Genomic DNA, 11237 nt, shown 5'->3' with positions numbered 1-11237 from the left:
ATTCTATGATTCTATGATTCTATGATTCTATACTGTGGCTGTGGCCTAATCGCCGATGGTTTGGATCTCTTTGGTGGGTTTTTTGACCTGATTTTTTACATCTTTCCTGTAATGAGTCCCTCACTAGGATGGCCAGATCGTAAGCACTGGTTGTCTCAAACTGATGTAGTTATTTTCTTCTTTAGATGAATCCTATTACGTGGAGCTGTGAGCTGCAAAGCATTTGATACTAGAAGTGGACTCTGAAGTAGTTGCTTTAATGTCTTGAAAAATCAGCAAGAACAAGCTAGGATGTGCAAACTGTGTGTAGCTGTTCAGGTTGAAGAGGGAGGAATAAAAAGCAGTTTCCATTCCAGCTTCCTGTTATCTACCAGTTTTATCTTTTCCTGAAGTTTTTACCCTTTAAACTGAAATCAAAAAATCTAGACTCTTGGCAAAAGATAAACTTCGGCTCTCTTCGTTTGGGGATAAGAGAGACTGGGGGATGGGAGGCAGGCTCTCAGGAATATCCTGCTATTTTTAAGCTCGAATAGTGGGAGAAGAAATTATTTCAATAGTAAGAGCGTTTGGTCATTTGGGTGGGATTTTTTTTTTTTAGACTGGCTTCCAGCAGTTGATACAGTACATTAAAAGTATAATGCAACCAGTAAGTGGTGGTATCGGAAGTTTTGTCCTTGCCATGAGCTGTCTGAACAATCACGCAGAGGATGCATGATGAGTGATGGGGTGAATGTGCAAAAGAATTAGTGTGTGCATGGGGAGCATGCCGAGGATTGCTGTGTGTAGTGTCACTTCTCGGAAAATTTGACTGCTGTAGCTCAGTAAAGGAAGCAGCGAGTGGAGAAGGGAGTCACCATGGTCTTCCACAGCACATGGGTCGGGGAGAGCCTTCACAGGCTTTGCACGGGGACGGGTCTGCTCATCCTTGACTGTGTGGGTGCATGTGGCTGTGCTGCTGTACGTTGTCACCTTGTATTGTCACCTGCATCTAGGCAAAAGCGTCAGGTAAACAGACTCCTCCTGTCTGGGTGCATTTACGGAGGGGTGGCAGGGTTGTGAGTCCACATATAAATTTACATCAAGCATTTCCAGGCTTTTAAGGGCTGAGCTGTGTAATCTTCATAACTTTCTATGAAATTAACTTTTCATCCATTATGCATCAGCATTCAGCTCCAAACACTAACAATAAAACAACACTTTTTTAAAGTGGTTTTCTCTTATAAAGAGGTGATGTCTCTGGAAGCTCCCTGAGCTGAACAAACTGCAGTAAAAGCTACATTAAAATTTTGTTAAAATGCATGTGAAAGCACCTGAATGAGGTGCTGTGGATGCTGGAGGCGCTCTGGGGGCATTAGTGTGGTACCCTGCAGAGGATCTCTGGCCATACTGAGGTGTACCTGTACCTGTCAGTAAGATTTGCAATAACATCCAAAGGTGTTGCTGAAAATGACTTACAGAAGTGTGTGCTGGCTTAATACAATGACGTTTTGGAAAAAAAAGATGAAGTGTAGTGGAATTTTTCTCCCTTAGTGAAAATGAGAGGAATTCCATCAATTTATCTGGTTTTCAAGTAAATAAGTTTTTGGGGTTTTTTGAATTTTTTTTTTAGGTGATGGAAACTGAGAAGTCTCAAGATCCAGCTTGTGCAGAAGTGTCCAAAGGAAACAACCAGAGTCCAACTCTGGGAATTGGCATACTGAAATACAGAAGTCGATCCCAAGGTAAAGCTGGGTTGATAAATAGTAATGTAGCAATAGTAAGATTTTTATTTTGCATACTTATTTTAGCTCTCTAAAAGTGAGATACGTTTTCTTTCCTTTGGAGATCATATTAGTTTAATTTGGAAGGAAAATCCCAGTTGTAAGATGTTTGCATTCAGACTCCTGAGTTGGAACTATTGTATGGACGGGAAGATGAAGCAAAATTTTGGAAGTTTCTTTCTTTTCTTTTTTTTCCTTCTCTGCCTCTGTTTTTTTGACATCTACATTCCCTATATATTTCAGAGTGCTCTAATACTGAGGTGGTAGACATGTTTCAATGTGCTTTTACCAAAATACCCATTATGGCAAAATCTCCGGAAATTTTCTATTGCTTTGTCCCCAAGTCTTAACAGTAACCTGTGTGCAGAACTCAATCACATTCTCATCCCTAATACTCTCCAAGTCTCCCTCCATCCTATGTTTACCTTAATTTCCATTTAATCAGATATTTTTAGCATGCTCCACGTTGCTTGTCTGCCTGCAGCCCCTGTGGCTGTGTATTGGTGGCTCTCTGGGGATCCAGCCCGGGTTCCCATGGGCGCTGATGCCCCTGGGCTGTGGGTGAGCCTGGAGCATCCCCCAGCCTGGTCCCAAGCCTGGGCTGCAGCACAGGAAAGGAAGCTGCATTCAGAGACGGGCAGAAAACACAGAAATATAACTGTTCTCCTAGAAGAAGAGAGGAGAGGTGATGGGAAAGAGATAGCTGTAGATGCCAGGAGGATTTGAGAGTGAAGGCAGTGCCGGGATGCCAGGTCCTGCCAAGGTAGCTGTCCTGGCTGTGTGCAGCAGCAGTGTGCTACTTCCCTGGGGAAGGCGAGCTTTAAAATTGGAGGCAATTTCACACCCCAAAGCAGGGAGGGAGTTTAAATTGCACTCTGGGCAGTGGGTACAAATTTTGCCTAGGGATGGGGCAGCAGAATTGCCTTAATGCTGAGTGAAAACAAGCGGCTGCCCCAGCTCTGTGCTCCATCCCTCCCTGGCACTGGCAGCAATGCTGGCACAGCCACTGGGCAAGGAGAAGGTGGCAAAAAACAGGTCTGGGGCTCTCCTGGGCAAATATGCGGTGGGTATATCTCAGCCCATGCCTTGTGAGCCCCATCCCCAGGGTAAGGACAGGGCAGTGAGGACGAAGGGAAAGCAGCACTGCCCCTTTCTGTGGCAGCTCCAACTTACGTTGATTTAAAGTAATCTTAAAGCCACGTCATGAAATTCAGTGAACCTGGCCTGTCTGTGTATTGGGTTTTCATCTGTAAAATAAGGGTTAATGGCCCTTCCCTGCATGGTGAGGCAAATGGCAAGGATAAATGTGCAGGAACTGCTGTGACTGTGGATCCTGTGGGGACCCTGGAGAAAATGAGAATTGGAGGAGCCCTGTTGCGAGGAGCGGGATACTCTGCAGCTAATTACAGGATGTCCTTCAAGACAAATAATTCTGTTTCTAATGTGAACTCTGCACTCTTCTCCTCTTTAAGACAACTAGGATCATTGCCAGAAGGAAAGAAAATAGCATTTATTTGGCACATTTTTCCTTTTTCCATTCCAGAAAAATTTCCCTCAAAGTGACATGACACCTCCAGAAATGAATACTGCTATAGTGTCAGGTCTTTTAATTTTAAATAAATGAAGCTTGAGAGCTTAGTGCGCTGGCAAGTGCCATTGGGTGAGAACAGCTGAATTTCTTTTCTGTCCCTGAGCTACTGGCTCAATTATCTTTCTGCTTTTCCTTACTACCACGAGCGACAGCGCTGAGGATTTCAGCATCAGTGAAAGATCGTAGAAAACCTGTGACAGCAGGAAAAGTTTTTAGTTGAGGATGATCAAAACCAGCTTATAACTGCCCAGCTGGGAACCGTGTAGCGTTGTTTTGCGGCACTGTTTAAGCTGGGATTTGCAGGAGGCGATTATTGCGTGCTGGCGAGAGGACGAAGCAGCTCTGAGATGTTTGCAAGACATATTTCTGTGGTTTTCCCTAGGTGCTGGCTCCCGCTTGGAGTCTGTGGGAGAAGACGATGAGCTGACAGTGGAAAACGGTGAATCAAGTTACGAAATAGCAGTGAAATATTCCCGGGGTGGAAGAAAGCACTCTCTGCCCCAGCAGCTGGAGTCGGCAGGAGCCAGGCAGGTGGGTGGAAAGGCAAGGGCTGGCTCTGAGCACCTCACTGTGCTCAGTCCTTCAGGACCTGTCTAGAGCTCGTAGAAGCGAGGGTGGTGAAACAAGGCTGCATAGGTACATCACAGGGACTGAAATCAGGCCTGGACACCAAAATGGGATACCTTGGCCACCTATGGAGAACTTCTTCACTCTGGAGATGGTGAAGGGGGCTAGTTCTTGCTGTGGCCAGGAGGTCCTAAGGCTGATCTTATGAGTTGCAGTTCTAGACATCTGAGGGCTTAAACGAAAAAAAAATGCTGCTTCTCTTTATTTTAATGACTTGATGATACAGGCTTTTTTTTTTTTTTGTAGCAGATAAGGACTTCAGTATATCATGAGACTACCCTTAATCTTTTTAATTTAAATTGTGAGTGGTACATTACAAAATGATCTTACTGTGCAAAATGTGGGAAAATTACTGTGGCAAGATTCACTTTGACTGTAATGAGCTAGGATTTTATCCCTTGAACATTTTTCTGAATATATCTGTAAGATCCGCCCCCCCCCCCCTTCTCCGACACACACAATTTTCCCAGTATGACATCCCAGTGGCTCTGCCAAGCAATCAAAGCGACTTCCCTTGTTTGCTGATGTTTATTAGGACTACCATATTGTGAAGAAATCCACCCGTTCCTTCAGTGCTGCCCAAGTGGAATCTCCATGGAGACTGACCCAGCCTTCCATCATTTCCAACATTGTCCTGATGAAAGGACAAGGCAAGGTGAGGATTTCTGCATGTGGCTGGTTTCTCACTGGTAACAAGAGCTGGCATTTAAGAGGTGTCTCCAATGCCCAGGACTCCCAGCAGCTCTTGGGTAGCCAATAACAGTAATAACAATAATGATAAACAAATCCCATTTTCAAATGTAAATGCCAAAGTTATGCCTGCTAAATATGGGGGAAGCAATGTTCATGCCACGCACTTCACGCGGGGTGGCTTTCATTCTGATGTGGTGCATCTGGTCATTACTGAGATATCAAATATTAATAATAGAGCTATAAATATGTATGTTTATGCAAAGTTGGTGCAGCTACAGAAGAGTACCTGTTTGCATGCATATTTATGGACAAGCATGTTTTGTCTCTGTGGAATCTGGATACATTAAAAAAAAAATCGCTGCAAATTAAGCGTTAAACCGAAAGACAGGTTCCTGGTTGATTGCTTATCTGAGAGCACTGAATTCTCTGGGTCAGAGAGTCCTTGTTTCTCCACCCAATAATGTGTCTGCACATTTGCTAGATACAAGCTGGCTGAATGCTAAGGAAAAATAGGCAAGCATTAACCTAGGTGTATATTGTTTTCCCTAATCCAATCCACACTAGTGTTTAAATATGCTAAAAATATGCATGTCTTTTTCTGATATACTCTTTAAATTCATCAGATGGATGTGTTTTGGACTAAAAAGACTTGTTTTGACTTTCAAGCTCAAATACAAAACAAATTCTTTGTTGTGCTTTAAGTTTAGCAAAGAGTTAGAAATAGTGACTTATCTCGGTAGATTGACTCACGGTTGCTGTAACTCTCCTTGTTTTGGGAGCTTCAGGTCTTTTATGACACTTCCAAGCAAATATTTCTTCGTTTTTCACGTACTTATTTTTTGACCCCATTTTTCTCATAAGAATTAGATTATTTCTTCCTGTGGGATAAGCCACCCTCTCCTGCCTTTCTGCAATTAGCTCCAAGGCATTACAGAGCAGTTGGGAGCGTGCAGACTCTAGTGGGCATGAACCACCTCAAACAGCTGCTGTTTTGGCTGCCTTTCACCCACTTTTTGAGCGATTGCCTCTGTTAGGGGTTGCACTGTGTACAATTCGTACAGCGGCGTTTGCTTTATTATCTCTGTTGCAGACCTGGGACTTGAGAAGTACTTCCACAGAGCCACCGTGTTGGTGGCTGGGAGCCAGGTGTTTGCCCTCAGTTTTTCACCTGTGGGTAGATCTGCAAGGGGTGATGTTCTTCTATGGAGTGGCAGCACTTCTCTGGGAAGGTGGGCTAACGTGGCTTTGCAGCCCTGTTTCTCCCAGCCCACCCCAGGGAGCCGTGGGGAGAACCGCTATGTCCGTGCAGGGGAACGCGAGGAGCCTCCTGCTTTCCGTAGGTGGCTCTGCAGTTGACAACTGCACAGCAGACAGGTAGTGGAGTTATTTGGTGTTGCACAGGGGAGCTGGGATGCTTCCTTTCTAGAAGTCGGTAATGTCTTATCAAGTTCCTAGGAGCTCATAACTGCAGTAGTCTACTTTATATTCACGGAGTAAAACAAAAGAGCTGGTTGTCGTGTTGGGTTGTAAACACAGTGTTAGTGCCTGCCCTGGCAGCATCCCTCAGCTGGAGAGTGCTGCCTGAGGTGCTAATAACAACCCTGGCTTCGGATCACTGAAGCACAACAGTTTTCCGCTTCCCTTGTCCACCTGGTCGGTGACTTTTGTCTTTATTCTGTAAAATACATGTACAGCGGTGACAAGAGGAGAAATATGGCAGGGGAACGGATCAAGGAAGTGATTTGGCTGGGAAATAGCTCAGCAGAAGGGGGAGAGGTTCATTCTGCTGTGCTCATCCGTTCCCTGATCAGCTTCGCAAGACAGTCCCGCAGCCAGCCGGGGCAGTGCAGGGGCAAGAGCTAACAGATGGAGCCCTGGGGAGTGTATTGATCTAGATTTATTTAAATACATCGTGGTACATGTCTCCAGAATAATTAAAAATGTACATGTGCATGGCAGTCCCCCCACGCCAGCCCCCTTCCAGCTACATTCCTGACATTACAGCACTGACCTTATGTCATGTTCTTAAGCTTTTCTTTTTCCTGAGGAAACGCAGGATCTGTGACAGCAGAGAAAACTACAGTTAATCCTGGATATAGATCTCAGGGGTGGGAATCTACTGTCTGTCAATTTAAGAGCAATGTGTTACAGTTTTTAAAATGGGAATAGGATAACATAAAGCCATTGACACAGTGTTTAAAAAAAAAAAATCTCGAAATAGAATTTTTGTCTTTCAGCTTATGGTGCCTGCTGCTACTTTTTGGGCTGGTAGGTGTGTTAATATTAGAGTGAAAGTAAATTGGGAAATGCAAGCAGAGGTAAGATGGCGGTGTGATTCAGCAGCAGCTATTAGGTTTTCATCTTCCCTTTGTCTCGTACGTTATCGGCAGTCTTTCTCACACAGGTGATAATAGAGTAAGGTGCCAGCTGTGTGTCTTCTCCTGCCTTCTCTGTAGGGTCTTGGATTCAGCATTGTGGGAGGTCAGGATTCTGCTCGCGGACGCATGGGGATTTTCGTGAAGACTATATTCCCAAATGGAGCAGCGGCTGCTGATGGAAGGCTTAAAGAAGGTATGGTAGAGAGAATCCAACTGCATATAAAGGACCACAGTGGGATATTATTTCAATCCAGCAGAAAAATTCAAGTACAGCTTTATTTAGGCACCTGGCCATCAGCAAGAGGCTGTGGAGGATGTAACACACCCTGCTTGTCCATCCTGGGGAAGATCATTCATAGCAGTTAACTTGATTATGTTGCATATTGGGAAGGGGAAACTACAGCATGATGTTGGGGTTTTTTTCCCTTCCTCTTCAGTGAACTGTATTTACCCAAGCCATAAGCTGCAATTCTTCAGTTGGAGGGTCACTGATAGCAGTGAAAAGTATCTACTCAACCAACATCTGGCTTCAAGGTGCTGGTCCAAGAAGGGGTTATACAGAGGGACGTGCTTGGGAGAGGCTGTTCTGGGGCCTTGTGCTCTCAGAGTCTCTTGGTATGATTTTGACAAGGATCAACAAGTAAGAGTCATAATCAGAAAAAGAAAAGAGGCAGGATAGAATTGGCAGTAAGATCACCCAGCTGGTTAGAGAAGCATATATATCCTGATTTTATTACTGCTTTTCCAGTCCTGATCTCTGAGCTGGATGTATAGACTATTCAGTTTGTGTTTGCACCCTGGTCTGAGTAGTCCCACACCGGACAGACTCTTACACACTGTTGGAAGTATGAAGTGACCATGAGTTTAAAGCAGTGGCTTACAACTCTTCTGCAGGGGTTTGTTTACTTCTCATCTGCAGAAAGCTGCTCCTGTGCTACTACTACTCTCCTTCTCATATCACCATTCCCCTCATTACATCTCATCACACTTGTTGTGTTTGAGGCTGCTTTTGGTGCCAACTCTCACACTTACTGCCAGAGGGAAGCTCTCATCCCTACAGCATAGGTTGTGCACTCGCCGTGGGAAGCCAACAAGTAGCAGCTGTGCCATAAACCCAGCAAGCCTTTGCAGGCTATTCAGAGCTCACATACGCTTTTTTTTTTAAATTTTTTTTTTATTTTAACTGGGGCAAGGAAAAGAGAGGAGGGTAGTCTTGGCTGATGGCATCGCCCCATCTGATTTTGCACAGATGCAAGTAAAATTGCAGAAAGTAGATCTGAATCCTCCTCACTTTGCTGATCACTCCTTTTAATAAAATGAAGGTAGATCAACACAGCTGGGTGCAAGTAGTAAGATGCAGCACCTGGAAGCAGGTAGAAATGTGATGGGACGTTCTTTGGGGTGAGAAGGGCATTTGCTATTGCAGTGTGGGGGCTACTCGCTTCTCTGTCCACAGGCGTTTAGTAAGAGCACACGATTGCTTTCTGCAGCAAGGCCACTTTTCTCAGAACAGGCTTTGGAGTGATGTGCTGTAGCATTTCACTTAGATTCTTCTTTCTTCTCCTGATACACACAAAAGAAAGGGAGTTTTGTAGTCCCTTTGGACTTCACATTACAAGCATCTATTTTCAGACTTCAGTTAAAATCCATAGTGTTTTCAGCTTATTAGTATGAGAATGCTAAGCTAAGGATCTCTGCTGAAGAACAGTCTTTACTCTGCTAATTCATCACTATTAACTTGTAAAGGCATTAGGACAAGTGAAAATAAACTGAGAACAGTAAAAGGTTTTTTACTGAGCAGTTAATTGGAATCCTTATAGTAGCGGGTCGCCTTATGTACAGGAAGGGTTTTTACATCTCTATAGTCTATATATTGCTGACTTCATTTTTTGTATCTAATTACCAGGGGATGAAATCCTAGAAGTTAATGGCGAGTCTCTACAAGGGCTGACCCATCAGGAGGCCATTCAGAGGTTTAAGGTAACATAGATGTGCTACAGGAGAGATTCATGCACCTCTTCGTTCAGTGCCATTCAGCACCCTGGGCTTTACATTCTTTTGCTGCCACGAGTTACAGTATGCAGGTTTTCTGGCAAATGTTGGTGTATCGTGTCGCCTTACTGCGGCTCTCTGATGTCTCTCCAGCAACTGAAGAAAGGAGTGGTGACCCTGACGGTGCGCACGCGGCTGCGCAGCCCGAACCTCACGCCCTGTGCGACTCCCACCTTGCTGAGCCGCTCCAGCTCCCCCAGCTCCAGTGCCAGCGGTGGCACGCCAGTCCCCGGCCCTGATGAGGCGGATGGTTCCTCCTCCAGCCGCAAAGGACCCGGCCCGAAGGACAGGATTGTCATGGATGTGACGCTCAATAAAGGTGAGGGTCCCTTGATGTGGGCTTGGAGAACGAATCCCTGCTTCTTTGGTGAGTTTTTGGGAATAGGCTAGAGGCTCTAATATTCAGGTCACCTACCTGTGTCCATCTGATCTTAAACCACAGGATGGGGGAGAAAAATATCCTCTAATGCAAACATCTTTAAAGAGCATCGCCTTCCACACTTTGCTGCTCCAGAGTCAGGAGGCTCTTACGGGTAGCAGTCGGTGTCCATCCTGCTGATTTTTTGCTGAAAGGGGGAGGCTGAGAGATAACAGGCAAAACGGGAATTGGCCTCTCAGCGGCCTAAATGGCCATGCCCTTCTTGCAAAGAGCAGCTCTGGGAAAGGCAAAGCCATGCAGAATGCTCAAAATTGCCCCGATGAGCTGCTTGAACTCCCGCCTGAGGGTTGCCGTCATTATGAATAATTGCACAAGATAAACTCAGAGCACATGCTATATGTGGTGGGACAAATGTGCCGATTTTAAAGGCTTAAAATATGCTGATTTTAAAGGTTGGATTAAAAATTTGGAGAGAGAAGGTAAGACATCCATCAATTCCTACTTTAGGAATGCTGTTACCTGAAGGAAAGCAAAGGTGAAAGTGGACAGAGGTAATCACTGAACCAGAGATAACTCCTCAGTTTTCTTCATGCCTCTTTGCTGAGGGATGCCATGCAGATGTTTAACAAAAGAGAGCAGTACAGCTGGCAGCATCATCTGTGCTCAGGTTTTGTGCAGTAATTTTAAATGGCATCTTTATTGGATTGCTGCCCCCACTCCTTTGTGCCTTGGACCAGATCGGACCTTGTGTGACATTTCCAGGCGGTTCCCACGGCACACAGAAAATTTGCTGGGAGTGAGGGATCTCAGAAAACAGTCAGGATCAGATATTTTCAATCCTGATTTCTACTTGGCTTGGCTTCCTGACTGACTGCACCTAAGGCCAACCCTGAAACAATACATGAGTCTTGGTCTCAGATGGGATGTGGGAACACAAACACTTGTGTGTCCTGTGCGATTACAATCTGCTACTTTTCTTTGTACTTTTTGTTTTTCACAGAGCCAGGGGTTGGGCTCGGCATTGGTGCCTGTTGTCTCACGCTGGAAAACAGTTCTCCGGGGATATACATTCACAGCCTGGCCCCAGGATCAGTGGCTAAAATGGATGGCAGATTAAGGTTAGTTAAAGCAGAAACATGCTGGAGTGGTTTTACAATAAAATTGATTGAGACTTTGTTTTCACCAATTGGTTGGTGTAGCTGGGAGGGGATTTATACTTTAAAGATCACCAGAAAGAAAACATTTAAATAAAGACATTCCAAAGTGGTATTAAATACCCAGGAAACATTATGCTGTGTGCTGGAAGCAGCATAATTATTAAGGTTTGGGCTTTTTTTTTTTTTTTTTTTAATTCTCTATACAGAAAACTGAGCCTAATAGCACCCTTTGAGAAAGGCGAGCAGCAAGAAGTGCAGCCTCATGTCTTTTTATCAGAGCTGCAGCCAGAGACTCCAGATTGGGAGGAAATCTGCAGAGCTCTGCTAAAAGCTCAGTCACCTGAAACTTAAAAAGAGCTGGGGGAGATGTTCTTGCAGCTGACTGTGCCCCTGCCCGCAGCAGTGCTTTTCTGCCCTCACTGTCTGTCTGGCAGGATCGTTGCAGGCTGACCTGCCCATTTCATTTACTCTGTCATGGAGTTTGGATGTCTTTAAGCAACCATAAGAGAGAGAAGCAATCAGTCCTAGGGTTCCCTTGTGCTTTATGTTGGATTAAGCGACAGAAAGTCGTTTGCTGTTCCTCTCCTGGAGGCTTCATTT

The 11237-nt window shown here is 44.9% G+C and overlaps 1 protein-coding gene across 1 annotated transcript in view; it reads left to right on the top strand.

Annotated features, from left to right (window-relative positions):
- The window catches only part of PDZD2 (PDZ domain containing 2), a 149335-nt gene that overhangs the window by 107692 nt on the left and 30406 nt on the right, over positions 1-11237 (top strand). The window contains exons 6-12 of the mRNA XM_035902745.1: positions 1610-1721; positions 3734-3882; positions 4514-4633; positions 7128-7242; positions 8956-9029; positions 9195-9420; positions 10481-10598. Of these exons, the coding sequence (XP_035758638.1) occupies positions 1610-1721; positions 3734-3882; positions 4514-4633; positions 7128-7242; positions 8956-9029; positions 9195-9420; positions 10481-10598 (914 nt within the window). The remainder of the gene's footprint in view (positions 1-1609; positions 1722-3733; positions 3883-4513; positions 4634-7127; positions 7243-8955; positions 9030-9194; positions 9421-10480; positions 10599-11237) is intronic.

The sequence above is a fragment of the Egretta garzetta genome, unplaced genomic scaffold (genome assembly GCF_000687185.1).
Source record: "Egretta garzetta isolate BGI_Z169 unplaced genomic scaffold, ASM68718v1 scaffold59, whole genome shotgun sequence".
In the NCBI taxonomy this organism is placed as follows: domain Eukaryota; kingdom Metazoa; phylum Chordata; class Aves; order Pelecaniformes; family Ardeidae; genus Egretta; species Egretta garzetta.
Note: the sequence above shows the minus strand (reverse complement) of the source record. Positions and strands in the feature narration are given on the sequence as shown.